Here is a 14553-nt window from a genome sequence, read left to right as displayed (position 1 = left end):
TGAATTGCATTCACTTGAATGAATGTTTCTGGTTGGATTTTGTAAATCAATATGCAGATATCACACCTTCAGAAAGGAGCACCTTTCCTAACAGGCACATCATTTTAGAATAATATGCTCTTACTGTTTTTGTCTGGCACACACACAAAAACAGGTGTGCCAGACAAATAAAGGCTAAGACAACCTACACTGATCAGGCATAACATTATCCTTCCTAATATTGTGTAGTTCTCCCTTGTGCCATCAGAGAATGGACATGGGCCAGAATGTTGTTAGTGGGGGGCATTTGAGTTCTTTGGGTCCTATGGGTCGAGGGGAGGGGCCTCTGTGCATCATCCCACTGATACTTGATCAGTTTGGGATCTAGTGAATTTGGAGGCCAGGTCAACACCTTGTGCTGAGTGTCATTGGGTGGGGGTGCCTGGTCTGGTCTAGGTGGGTGCTACATGTCTAAGTAACATCCACACCAATGAATGCCAGGTCCAAAAGTTTCCCAGCAGAGCAGTGAATAGTCACAAGATGGTCAACGTCATTTACTTCACCTGTCAGCGGGCATAATGTTATGCCTGATCGGTGTAAGTGATGTATTCTGAAAAACAGAAAAAAAATAGAAAAACTTCCAAATTCAGAAGAATGGAACACATTTCTCTTATTTATTCTGGCTCACTTCACATGTGATTATGTAGTATGTGTGTGTGTGGCATTAGGGATGGACATGTGGGTTTACTCTGCCCACCACTTTAGTCCAGACTGAAATACTTCAACAACATTGGGTCGGTTTAGACATTCCTGATCCCCAGAGGAATGATTACACAGACTTCATCTGATGCCACCAGTTGCACATTGTTCCTTATTCACTAAGGCATCTCTCTGTGTTCAGGTGGATTGGGACATTGTATTTGAAGTATGTGTAGACACTCACGGCCCCAGGATGAAAAGAGCCTATTGATTCCTCAAACTTTCATGTGGTACTGTCATCAGATCAGCTGTTTCATTTAATCAGCACCCTTTAGCACCCTCTCAAAGCCTCAAGCTTGGCTTTAGCGCCAGTCTTCTAGTAATTAAGCCAAAAATGAAGAACGTTATGAACATTGCACGTTTGATCGAGGCACTGTGATGTTTCTGGTGATACGCTGGCGGGCTGCAGCAGTACAATAATATATATCCCAGGGGTATTGTAGGGATTTATGAAGTAACTTTGCATGCTTAGCACGGCTCTAAATGGTAAATGACAGACACGCAGCATCGCGCAGTGATGAATCTCCGTGCACGCTCAAAGGGCACCGTAGCTGATGCGCAACCAGATCACGGGATTAAGGAGAGATAATAAGGACTCAGTGATGAGTGTGAGTCACTCAAACAAACTGCACCGTGAACGGAGGCGTGGAGCCAACTGTGGCGCGCAGGCAGCAAGCTCTGCTCTCTGCCAGCTCTGGCTCCTGCACGGGGAGGAGTGCAGGAGGAGGAGGAGGCGGAGGAGGAGGATTACTGCGGCTCGAGATCGCCTTCAGTGTGTCGCCTGTTTCTGAGGAGGTGTTGTAGTCATGACAGCCTCAAACACTGGCCGGCGTCTCCGTCACCAGTAGCGCGCCGCAGACGGGCGCTCCAGACTCGTTGCGGTGCTTTACGCGTTTTCCCCCAGCGTTGTTGTTTTTTTTTTGTTTTTTTTTTTTTTTGGACCGGAGTGTCCCGCAGTGACCATCGACTGCCTGACTGACTGACTGGCTGCCTGGCTGCTAGGGCTGCAGCGTTCCCCGAGAGCTCAGGCATGCCTCCTTCAGTCTCGCCTGGAAACATTGCGGTCGGAGCCGAGATTCGCTTCACCACTTGAGGGAATCGAAGTTGGTGCAATGGAGACTTCCGGGAGTGATGCCGCCTTCACATACTTGGAGAAAACTGAGGAGAGAGAGGGGTATCATGATCTGGAACATCTGCCCCCACTGCTGGAAGATGAGGTGAGGCCGTGCGTTTAATTGGAAGAAGTTCTAACTCAGTATTGAGATTTGATGAAGAACACAACATGAGATTCCAAATTATGTTTGGGCAAACTGGCAAATCAGTCATTGTGTCCAAGGATGTGTATGAGCAAAACAACTTGTAGGTACTGTCTCAAGTCTTTCCTTTTGAACTGGCACATTGAGTTTGATATGGGAATGACATTATTAGCCTATACTTAATTTGCTTTGAATGTAAAGTTATGCTGGACAAGATTCCCTGACCTTAGATTATTAGAATATTTGATTGTCCCTCAGCCAAATGAAGAGATGATCTGCAAAGGTGCAGGTGCTGCTTCCTTCCTATTGTGCCTTTTTATGAGACAGCTTTTCAAGTTCCACTAAAGCATAAATACAGACGTTGGAGCTTCAGGCAATCCCTCCATGCTGGCGCTGTCTTGAGTGCCAGACAGGGGCCCATAAGCAGACATCTACATTTCTGTAGCGAGCTAAAACAGGCTAATTCACTGTGTAAATGCAGTGAATAGTAAAATATGTCACTTTGGGATGTATTGATGTAACAATATCTGTTATGTTAACTACCTTAAATTGAAATACTATGGCACAGTGCTCAGTTACATCACATCATTAGCTTGAATTTGGCACCTTTGCCATCCCACTCTAGCTGAGAACATTTAGACGCTAAGGGGTTAGATGCTGTATGTCCAGTGGAGATGTCACCTGAGAGGTATTTGTGCGTTTATGGTTTTTAAATATTTCTGGAAAATAAAAAATAAATAATCTTTTAAAAACCAACAACTTAGACTTAGATAGACTTAATTCATCCACAGGGGAAATTGCTCCACATAAAAAAAAACCCTCTTGAGAACTACAAGTAAAAAAAAAAAATAATAATAATAATGATAAAAATAAAATAGGTGAAGATAGAAAATAAATAATAAAAATAAATAAATAATAAAATAAAATAATTAGATATAATATAAGTGAAAATCTAATAAAATAAAATAAAAATAAAACACAAGTAAAAATCTAGTAAAATGAGATAAAATAAAATATAAGTAAAGTTATAAGTAAAATTATATAAAAGTAAAAAACATAAGTAAAATTAAATAAATATAAAACAGGTAAAAAATAAATAAAATAAAATAAAATAGTATAAACAAAAAAATTTACAAAACGTGAACAAATGTACAATAAATAGGAAAAAAATATATGTAAATATATATTACACAGTAGGCTGGGTTTCCTGTGTGCTGTGCTTGTTTGCCATCATCCTACTCCTACATATATACTTGCACATACATACTGTATACATTGTTGAGCTGGATGCACATTAATAGTAAGACTGAAGCATGGATATGACTGACATCTCACAGCAAGAAGGTTCTCTGGCTTCAAACCCGTTGGCTGGCCGGTTGGGGCCTTTTGGTGCCTGCATGGATTTTCCTAAGTCCGAAAAACTTGTTAGGCTAAGCGGTGATGTGCATATGAGCGTGAATGGTTGTGTGTGCCCAGGGTGTCCCTCTCGCCCAGTGACAGATGGGATAGGCTTGAGCCCCCCTGCGAAAAACTACATTTGTCATTTTTAACAACAAGCTTGAGAGTACTGACCAAACCTTCGTGGTCATTCTCCCTCCCACGGCACAAAGACATGCAACACTCTGGCAGTCTGATCAGAAGCTTGGAGCTCAAAGGCAAACTTTATATAGGACAGCATATTTAACTTGAGGGGGGTGAGAGAGAGAGACCAGCGTTCCCCTGCACTGTTCTCGGGGGAAGCTGTCTATTTATGGGGCTTCTGCTGCTTCTTCTGCTGCTGCTTCTTGAAATGGCACTTTTCTGCCCTGTAATTGCGCTCTATCCCACTCGATCACATCAATACGCGCTGTTCAAAGTCTCCTACAACCCCCAAAAGAGATAAACAGATAGACACTTCTCGTGCAATCGGAGATAATGCAGTGATTGTCGGCGAGAGAATACAGGCTCTAAGACTGTCACGGTTTTCCCATTCAAACAAGCCGTGGTGTGGTATAAATAATAAGTTCATGGTAGTTAAATTGCTGGATGTAGCGCTTCACAATCGCTGCTTTGTAACACAAAGACTCCGCCACTTCCACCCCTCCGGCCGAGCTCAGGCCAGCTTTTGTGCCGACTTGTAAACTGGACAGAAGCTCCTGTAATAATAAGACTGCAGCATTATGCAGGATGCTTCATGGAATCTCTGAGATCACAGTTGTTTGCTTGGAAAAAAACGGGGCCATTTGGTAATAGTGGAGCACAGACGATGCAGTGTGTTCGTGTGGGTATGTAGATTCACTCAGTGGCTTAGAATGTGTGTCATGTCGTGTGCCAAATGCCCTTGCTACTGCAGAAAATAAGGGGTTTTCTGCTGCTAGCCTCAGAACTAGGGCATTGTTCAAGGCTCCGTTTGTAATAAAGGTAAGACCATCTTGTGATAGCTTCAGATAATTACTTTAGATTATGCAGCCTGCAACCATGCAACCATATGAAAGGACCAGGGTATATGATTTAGGACGATCTGACTTTACCTTGCATTAACTTCAGATCACAAGTGACCAGCTACAAGTACAGGTGTGAAGGACGGACTGAGGACGCATTTGACAGATCTGATCTCAGACAACATCTGGAGGTGATCTGGGATGTGCTTTGACCGCATTCCTTTGGTAGTGTGAACACACAACGTGTCCTGGGTCACATTAAGGGCAGCCCCTGACCACAGGTCCTTAAATCTGGCCACTTGCCATCGGATTGCCCCGGTCTCATGTTAATGCAACATCTGGACGGGGCCCAGAAACAAACCAAACCAAAACCAAACACTGGCACTAGAGAAGGACTTTTGCTTTTTTACGATGAAGTTGCAGCCATGGTAGGTTTTGAGAGGGGTAATCATTTGGTTGTAATCTTCAAACACACTCAGGGACTTTAAGCCTAAAGTTTGGATTAATTTATCCAATCTTAACAGCAAGATGGACACCATTTTGCAGAATAGAACATTATGACATTTCAATTTGAACATCGCTGTGTAAAACTTATTCAAGCAAGTTCAGGACAACGAGCTGGACCGTGTCGTTACAGTTTACAAGCACAATACATACCTTGAGGTGTTTATTTTGTGTTTATTTTCCTCCTCTTGTCAAAAAGGTCTTTGACTTATTGTTACTTAACTTGAATGTACAGTACAGGATGAGCCTGACTGCAATGCACAGTACGTTCATGGAGCATTAACAGGAGAAATTATTCTCTATGCTCACCTTGAATTTGAAGTGAGGTGGATTTGTGAAATCACAGAGAAACAACTTAACAGTGAAATGTAGGAGACTACTTGTGCCTTGTAGTACATCTTCTGTAACCGCTTGTCCTGTGAAAGGATCGCGTGGGGGGGCTGGAGCCTATCCCAGCAGAGACGGGGTACACCTTGGACAGGTCTCCAGTCTATCACATGGCTAACACAGAGACACGGGCGACCATACACACTCACACCAGTTTAGAATCACCAATGAACCTAACCAGCATGTCTTTGGACGGCGGGAGGAAGCTGGAGTACCTGGAGAGAACCCACGCAGACACAGGGAGAACATGCAAACTCCGTGCCTTGTAGATAAACCTCTAAAATTCAGTGAGGCTGAAGAGGTAGATGGAAAGATATTTATTTAAACTTATTTATTTTTTATTTAACAATGCTGTGTGGGGATCTGGAATGACCGCCTCAAGGGCCAAGTCCAGCCAATTCACCAGGCTCCCAATACGTCAAGAGTAACACATAATATTAGTGCAATTAGTCCAGACAGCATGTGAATAAGAAATACAATAGATGTAATAAAAATGTCTTTTCTTCTTCACTACTGTCTGAAAGGGATGACATGCAGATGAAATACTAAGTGCATTCAGTGGTAACTTTTATTTCTGTGTCTTTGAACACTTCTTTTGTCCTATTTTTAAGAACTGTCATAGATTCCAAGAATCCCACATGATCTGGCAAGCTGTTCCAAACCTCAGCCTTCACACAAGATTTAGATCCAAAAGTAGCGAGAGGCTGCAGCGAGAGCGTCGATGGGAATTAGCAGGAGAAATCATATTACTTCATTTTAGCTTCTCTTCATTGGCTTCTGGTAAAATCCAGCATAGGATTTGCACTCCTTCTCCTTGCATAGAAGGCCCTCAAAGACTAAGGCTTCATAGTATCATTTATATAGATTGCTTCACTCTCAAAGCGCAGGTTTACTTGTGGTTCCTAGAGGTTGTAGAATGGACCCAGCCCCCAGTTTGGGTTCAGGATGCAGACACCTTCTCTGCTAAGCTTACAATTAGGGCTGACCCTAAACCATCCCTTAGTTACGCTGCTATAGGTCTGGGCTGCTGGAGGACTTCCTTGATGCACTGATCACCTGTCCTCTACTTTCCTCTCTCTTTCCCTGGGCACCTATCCTCTAGTTCTTCTCTCTAGCTATCCATACATCCGTGCTGCTACCTCATAGCATGCCATTAGCTGCTTGCCCCCCCCCCCCCCCCCCCCCGTCTCCACTGTCACTTTAGCGCTTGCTCTTAATGCTTCCTCTAGGTCAGGGGTCTTCTGAATTCAGTTTTCTCTTTATTTTGCTTATGCCAAGTATTAGTACACTCAAAACCTATATGAGTCTGGTGCATATTTATTTAAACATTCCTATACATTACTTTCCCACTTACTTTTCAGAGCTCCTGCAACATCTACCCTTCTTATGTTGGGCTGAAATGAAAGAAATATTATTATTCAGTGAATATCGTACAAAAGTATTGCCAAATAAACAGGGATCTATCTATCTATTCTATCCAGAAGTTTTGGATCTACAATGACGATAACAGATTGCCTTGATTTACTTTATAAAGTCTGTGTTGCTGTGCTATGATGCATGTGAATCAGCTCCTGCCCTGCACCTGTAGGAGTTTCTTCAGGATTCAGGTTCGGCTGTCTCTGTCACTCCTTCCTGTCCCTCTGTGACGTTGGTTGGTTTTTAATAGATGAGTTGCGCGTGATTTGACTCACTGAAATGCAGTTGAAATGCAGAGACTGCGCTGACATGGCGATGCATTTAGGTGCTCGCAGGGACACGTGCAAGCTGCTGTACATTAAAATGACATGCTTTGCAAAGTGTCCAGTCGACATGAAAACAAATCCCCTATTAAATGATCGCAGTATTAAATCTGATTAAATTTTCTGTCCAGTGTATCCGTTACTTTTGTAATTGGCCTGCTTGTGTCCTTTTAAAACGAGACACGACTTGGCCTTGCTACCTAGGTACAAGCTAATGAACAATTTGACAAAAAGCTGAACTGTGCTCTAGGCAGGTAATTAGTAAATGGCAAAGAGAGCTTCTCATTAACATTTACTCTCACACACACTGCATTAAAGCACTGATGCAGACCAGACCTGCCCCTTAAAAGATCACACCGTTGTAGAAGTTTATTTTTTTATTTATTTTTTTAACCAGTCAGTGAACATTTATGATTATGCACAGCACACTTCACCCGTGAAATGCGTATAATATAATACGTGTGCTCTTTTTTTCCCACAGGAGAATGTGTCTCTGGCAGACATCCTTTCTTTGCGGGACAGCTGTCTGTCGGAGGAGGAGGTGTGGGCAGTGTGTGCAGAGTGCGCTCTGGCCCTGCAGAGCATCAGGCCCTCCCACCTCTTCCACACTCTGTGCATAACACCAGACACTTTGGCCTTCAACGCCCATGGGAATGTTTGCTTCATGGAGCAGCTCAGTGGTGAGTCTACAGCACAGACACGCTGTCATATATAAATCTGGGGCAATAATTGTGTTTTCTGGAGATATGTACCCATTGTACTAGTTGCATAGACTCTTTATCAGTGTTTGCAGGACATTCTTATTGTCCGTTACTGGATTTAGCCACTTGATGGACGTTTTAATCCCACAAGCTAGTGATAAGGCTGAATGCTGCAGTTTATGCAGGCACATTAGAAATTATTCTTCTATGAATACGCAGATTAGATCAGAACTCAGAACTCCAAATGTAAGGGTGTCCCTCAACTGCAGCTTAAGCTCGTTTCCTCTTGTTGTAATTTGCAAATTCCTGCCTGAAAATACTCTGGCGGTATTTCACTGGATTTGTCAGGCTTCGCCGAGGTCTGCAGGTCTGCCCGGATTTGCATGGAACGGCGTGTTTCTCCCCGACAGAGCTTCACAGGCCCATTGGCGTCGAATGAAAAACATCCTATCAGGAGTTATTATCCCTCACCTCTTCTCTTCTTCTGCCTTCCTGCTCTGTCCTTCCTTTCTCTCTAGTGTTCCCCGTTTGCCGTCTTTTCCCTCTAACCTCTCAACTTGCGCTTATTCCATGCCCCGGTGCCAAGCGTTGGAAACTGATAACCATCGATTAGATGAGCAGAGTTGGAGTTGCCAGGGGGATTGTTGTTGTGGTAACAGCTTGGCTAGCCTATCAGCAGCCGTCCTGCGGTGCACACACACACACACACATACTCACACACATTACACAAGCCTGCGTGGCGTTTGTTAAAGGTGTTACATCCGTAATTTTTTTTCTTTTCTGTAACTAATGGAGACAATGTCAGGAGATGTTCTGATTGCTCCTGCAGCTAAAATGCTTCTCAGACTTCTGATTTGTTGTTCTTTTTGGATTGGGTCCAGTCCGTCTGCTGTGATTCATCCTGAACAGAGAAAGAAACCGCAGTGCCCACATTACCCTTCCCGCGTTAGTTGTACATTCTGAACAGAGTGCATCTGTATCATTAATCATCAAGACTCCTCCACTCTCGGCCTCGCTTGCCGCGCAGTTTCCTATTGTTCCTTTTTTAATTGCGCGATAACAATGAACGAGCGAGGCTAACGTGCAATATAAGGCTCTAATCTCACACGCAAATAATCACTGTATTATGGAGTGACCTTGAGGACTGTTGTCATGGATCTCGGGGGGGAGAATAGCAGTTGCCAAAACGACCCATCAATACTGTTCATTTCAGCTGATTAATTACTGCAGTGATACCGGGAAGGGGGTCGTATGTCACCGTGGGTGCTGGCATCGCCGAAGCGCTGCCAGGATGACAAAATGTCCCCAAATGGTTTTTACACCGTGATCACCAAGAAAAACTGCGATTTATTTTTATTTTTTTCTTTCCCTCCACAAGGTTCAGCATCGCAAGCTGTTCGCTCTCTGATAAAACGCTACCGGCTGTGCTCCGTGGGAAACACGATGAGCCCATTTGGAGAGCGTGTTGAATCTGTGATATTGCTCAGCTCATTCTACCTGTTGTGCCGAAACGCTGTAGGCATACATGACTCACCGAGCTCTCACCATCGCCCTGGAGGCAACTGCGTCACTCACAACTGCTGTCCTTTTTTTTCCCCCTCTCTCTCTCTCTCCTCTCATATTCGCCACCTTTTTTTTCGCCCTGTAATACAGTTCTTCTTTACTACAAAGAGTTTAAATGTCTTGTCCCATTTTCCCTCGCCCCCACCCGTCCTCTTCGCCTTCGTGTTTGTTTGAACTGCCTCTTTGAGATGGAGAGATGAAAGGATGAAAAAGACAGAGAGGAGATGAAGAAAGGTGTGAAAACTAGATTATATAGACAATAAAGAAATGAAAGGACAAGAAAGGAATAGAGGAAGAGGTGATATGAAAGGAAAGGGAAGGCCAGGAGTTTATTTTTTATATATATAGGGTGTTTATAGGTATATACTAGGGGTGTGCATCTCTCCAATACAAGACGATCTGATACATATCTCAATACGTAAGATGCGATTCAGGGATGACACATTTTAAATTGGTACGATTTGGTTCGGTTCGATTTGGTAGAATTTCGACACGATTCGATACGGTGCGGCTCAATTCGAGATGGTACGATGCAATCTGATGACCTGTTGAAAGCAGACAATCATTTTGCAATATGAATTAACATGTCAGTACTATAGATATGGCATTTCCTTCAAAAAAGATTTATAGAATTGTCATTTTTGTCATGTTTGTTGGTGTAACATATAACTGTAAGAACTCTACAGAGCCCTCCTGGCTGAAAAAACAAACGTTGGTCATGTTTTGTTGGCACAAATGCATAAAGTCAAAGAAACAACAAAGAGAGAGATCTGTGTATGTCTTTGTCTTGCCATGTCTTTGTGCCAGCCGTGCTAGCCTCCTCATCGCCTGTTCCCCCATGTCATCTTACCAAGTGAGCGTGGAGATTTGTCGTACTACCGGTGTACTTCAGCGCAGTTTTACACTCTTTGCATATGGCAAAGAATGGAGCACTTTTATCCAGTGCTCCATTCTTCATGTAAAATCCGAATTTCGGACTTTAAAACTTGTTGGCGCGTTGAAAACGGTCTCAGAGTCAGCCATTTTTAACTTTCCCTCACAAACTCGCAGCACGATCTGACACGACTGCGGCAAGTCTCGCAAGAGTTTTATGGAAGGGGGCGAGAGGGAGTCACAGAGGGAGATCAGCAACATTAAATCAATTTATACGTTTGTAATCGGGCCATTGGCCGCTTCAAGCTACACTGAGACCGATCCAAGAGTCCATGTACCGATGCACTCGCATCTTTTAAATCAAAACCGATTTTCCGAGTCAAACCGGTTATTCGTCACACCCCTAGCATACATGTATGTGAATGTAAGTGTACATACATGTCGAAGTTTTTTTTTAATATTGTAATGTTGTGAAATTCTTATTGAATTGTTGAATCTGAATAAAATTGATTTAAAAAAAACAAAAGAGAAGAAAATATGAGGAGCTTAAATGAAAATGTTAAAGGATGAGAGGGTGTTGGCGAGGAAAGGAAGGGGTATAGGGGGAGGCAAGAAGAAATTAAATAAGAAATGAGAGAAAGGAGAGAAGGAGAAAAGAGGAGACAGAGAAAGGAGGAAGAAGAGGAAGGAAAGAGTATGATGAAAATAGAAGGAGCAACGTGAAAAGAGATGAGGGAAATGAAAAGAAGTGTAAGGAAAAGACAGAAACGAGTGAAAGTAGAGCAAGAGAAGGAGAAGAAATTAAAATTATAGAGAAGAAAGGAGATGAAAGAGAAAGCAAGAGAAGAGAAAAGCCTGCCGTGGAGAGAAGATTAGAAAGAGGAGAGCAGAGGAAAAAGGGAGGGGAGGCGCTGAATGAAGAGAAAAGGCAAAATGAGTGGATCGAGACGGTAGGATAATAGGTGAAGGAAAGACTGGAAAGAAGAGAATGATGGAAAGGGGTGAGAAAAAAATGAGGGGGGAGAAGAGGAAAAATCTGCAGAAGAAGAAGAAGAGGATGGGTGAGTCGAGGTAAGGAGACAAAATTAAAAACGGCTAAGAAGGAGACAATGTTAAAGAGGTTAAAAGGGAGAGGGAAGAAACTGAGTCTGGCCTCTCTGCACCCGGGAGGTACATCATAAATCTAGTAGACAAACCAGAACTGTCGTGACCCACTTTACTCCCTTCCTGCCCCCTTCCATCCCTCCTTTTCCTCCCTCTCTTTCTCCCCTCCCCTCCCTCCCTGCCTCTCTAAACCCAGCTGATGGAGTGCACAGTGTGTCTATAGTGATGTCTTCATGTACCGCCGTGTCCTCCTCGTAGGCAGTCTGAGTGCCGGGCTATTTCAGGAGGAGGAGGACGAGGAGGATGCAGCGCTGCTCCGTCTTCCGATCTGCAGATATCTCCTGTCTTGTTTGTCGGGGATTATCTCTGACACATGAATCATGCAAATGAAGCGAGGGCGGCGGCGGCGGCGGCTGCACCAGCCCGCCGGACTGTTGTGGTTTAGCATGCTGGATGCATATTGCTCTGATTTGCATCTCATTACTGCGAATGCTTAGCAAGTCGGTTAGAGAACTGACGTCCCCATACGTCGTGTGTTCACATCAATTCACGAACGCAATTCCCTCCCTCCCGATGAAACGATGACGCTCCATGTGCTTTCCAGTCATGCTTAATGGCGCCGCTAATTGGTGTGTTTTTGACCCGCAGATGATCCGGAAGGCTCCTTCGTGCCTCCTGAGTTTGACAACACGGGCAGCACGTTCGAGGTGAGAGATGATCAATCTTCCTGCAGGTTCCCGTCACAGATGCACACGTTCACGTCCCCCCTGGGAGGTTCTCAATGCAACACACAGTCGGGGGCACCTTGGTGGTGTTTGCTCAGGGAGATGAGAGTGTCGCCTGTTCTCTTCGCCTCACGTACAATTCGCCACCCACACCAGCGAGGATTCAGTCACTTCAAATAATGCCTCTATACTGGCTGTCTTATATGAGTTTTGACTGTGCTCAGTTTTTGTTCCTTCACCCCCAGATTAAGCAACACAGATAATCTGGCAAACATGAAATTCCTGGTCTATTACTATTGATTTATGTGTTGATATTTCATTACATTTATGTTTCATGTCGATGCGCCATGGCCCTTTAAGACCAGCTGGCAATTTTGCAATAAATAATAATTTACACTCTCTTTCGTCACTTTATTAGATATGCTGCACAACTAAATTAAACTTATCCAAAAAAAATTGAGACTCGAACGTGAGTCAACATTATATTAATTACCTAAAATGACAGAAACCATTATTTGACGTGTATTTTAGTGTTTTAGTTTGGCCCAAGTCCCATCCACTAACATGGAGGAGGTGGAGCTTATGACCTATACTGCAGCCAGACACCAGGGGGAGCTCTACTTGCTTTGGCTTCACTTTTGAGGAGCAGTTGCGCCGCCTGTCTTTATACAGTCTATGCTCCCAGATCTTCGTTTCATGCACTGCCTGACCTCTTTTAAGCAAATGGCCACATCCCCACATCCCCATCCTCTGTTATTCACTCAGTCAACGGAAACCATGACCACAGCTATGAGACTGTGATTCCAGTTCAAATCAGCCAAGAAGAATCCTTTAGCCTTCGCGCAGATTTGAATCTGACGCCAGACTGGAGGCATTTAAACACAAGCGTCTTTATCTACGTAATGCACAATGTAAGGCGTCTGCAGCTCCAGAAGTTATATTAAGTCTATATCTATGTCAGTAACAACCAAAAACAAGGCCATGCACTCTCTCAGAGTGGTCTGCCTGTCAAATAATGGATCTACTGACTTTCCTATGTAAGTTTTGGCTGTGCTCATTTTAGGTGTTTACCTCCAAATTAAGCAAAATAGATAATCTGGTAAAAATATTGCCTCATATGCAACCTATGCAGGAGAGAAATATCAATACTGCAAAGAATATTAGCTATTAACAATTACTTTATGTGTTTATGTATCATGACATTTATATTTCATGCCGGTGCACCATGGCCGTTTGAGACCAGCTGGCGATTTTTGCAACAAATAATAATTTATATTTCCTTTTGTCACGTTATTAGTTAAACTGCACAAATCACTTGACTTAAATTATACTGAGAGGTGTTTCCAATTTGTTGTGCTCACTATTTACAGTAATCAAGAGGGGCAGCGTATCACAATCACCTGATTATAGTGCAGTTCTGTAGAATACCAGCACAAACTAATTTGAATTAATGCATGACATGCCAACTGCATTCACTGCAACATCTCTTAATTGTACTGACCGTGGGAGGGAGGATTGAACTAAAGGCCTTTCAGCTCCCGTCTCCTGCAGGCTGAGGTGCATGAGCTGGTCCCTGATCTTCGTTTCAGTGCTCGTGTTTCATGCACCGTCTGACCTCTTTTAAACATGTGGCCACAGTCCCAGATCTCTGTTATTCACTCGGTCAACGGAAACCATGGCCACAGCTATGAGGATGTGATTCCAGTTGAAATCAGCCGAGAAGAATCTTTTAACCTTCACACAGATCTGAATCTGACGCTGGATTGGAGACATTTAAACACAAGCGTCTTTATAAATGTACAATGTACAATGTAAGGCACAATGTAAGGTGCCTGCAGCTCTGTAGGTTCCTATATTTCTGTGAGTAACAGGAAGAAACACTGCCAGTCATACTATCAGACTGGTCTTCCTGTGAAATAATGGATCTCCTGACTCCCCTATATAAGTTTTGGCTGTGCACATTTCAGTTTTTTCTGACATTTCAGACAAAAATCCTGTCTCTTGTATTGACCGTGAGAGGGCGGATTGAACTAAACACATTTTAGCTTCCGTCTCCTGCAGGTTGAGGTGCACGAGTTGGTCCCAGATCTTCGTTTCATGCACCGTCTGACCCCTTTTAAGCAAGTGGCCACATTCCCAGTTATCCGCTCGGTCAACGGAAACCATGGCCACAGCTATGAGAATGTGATTCCAGTTGAAATCGGCCCCGAAGAATCCTTTAACCTTCACGCAGATTTGAATCTGACGCCAGACTTGAGGCATTTAAACACGAGCTTCTTTATGTAAATTTTGCAATGCACAATGTATGTACAGTATACTCGACTGTCTGTATGGGTTATCTGTCCTGCTGCAATTCTGTTAAAGGATAAGTGTGCATTATTCTCACTGGCTATTGTGGGTTTAATAAATGTCCAGATCCATTGTTTATGCTCTTTCTGTTAGTCAGAGTGGAGCTCTGTAGCCATTTTATTCGTTCTTATGCACTTCTCAAATACCGCTGCCATACTAAAGAGAGTGTGAGATGGGAAAACATCACTCGATTC

General features: G+C 43.5%; 1 protein-coding gene across 1 annotated transcript in view; it reads left to right on the top strand.

Moving 5' to 3' along the window:
• Window positions 1-1756: 1756 nt before the first annotated feature.
• The window catches only part of kndc1 (kinase non-catalytic C-lobe domain containing 1), a 46849-nt gene continuing 34052 nt past the window's right edge, over window positions 1757-14553 (top strand). The window contains exons 1-3 of the mRNA XM_084561342.1: window positions 1757-1955; window positions 7526-7724; window positions 11934-11992. Of these exons, the coding sequence (XP_084417468.1) occupies window positions 1851-1955; window positions 7526-7724; window positions 11934-11992 (363 nt within the window). The 5' untranslated portion in view covers window positions 1757-1850. The remainder of the gene's footprint in view (window positions 1956-7525; window positions 7725-11933; window positions 11993-14553) is intronic.

The sequence above is a fragment of the Chelon labrosus genome, assembly GCF_963514085.1.
Source record: "Chelon labrosus genome assembly, chromosome: 15".
NCBI classification, from domain to species: domain Eukaryota; kingdom Metazoa; phylum Chordata; class Actinopteri; order Mugiliformes; family Mugilidae; genus Chelon; species Chelon labrosus.
Note: the sequence above shows the minus strand (reverse complement) of the source record. Positions and strands in the feature narration are given on the sequence as shown.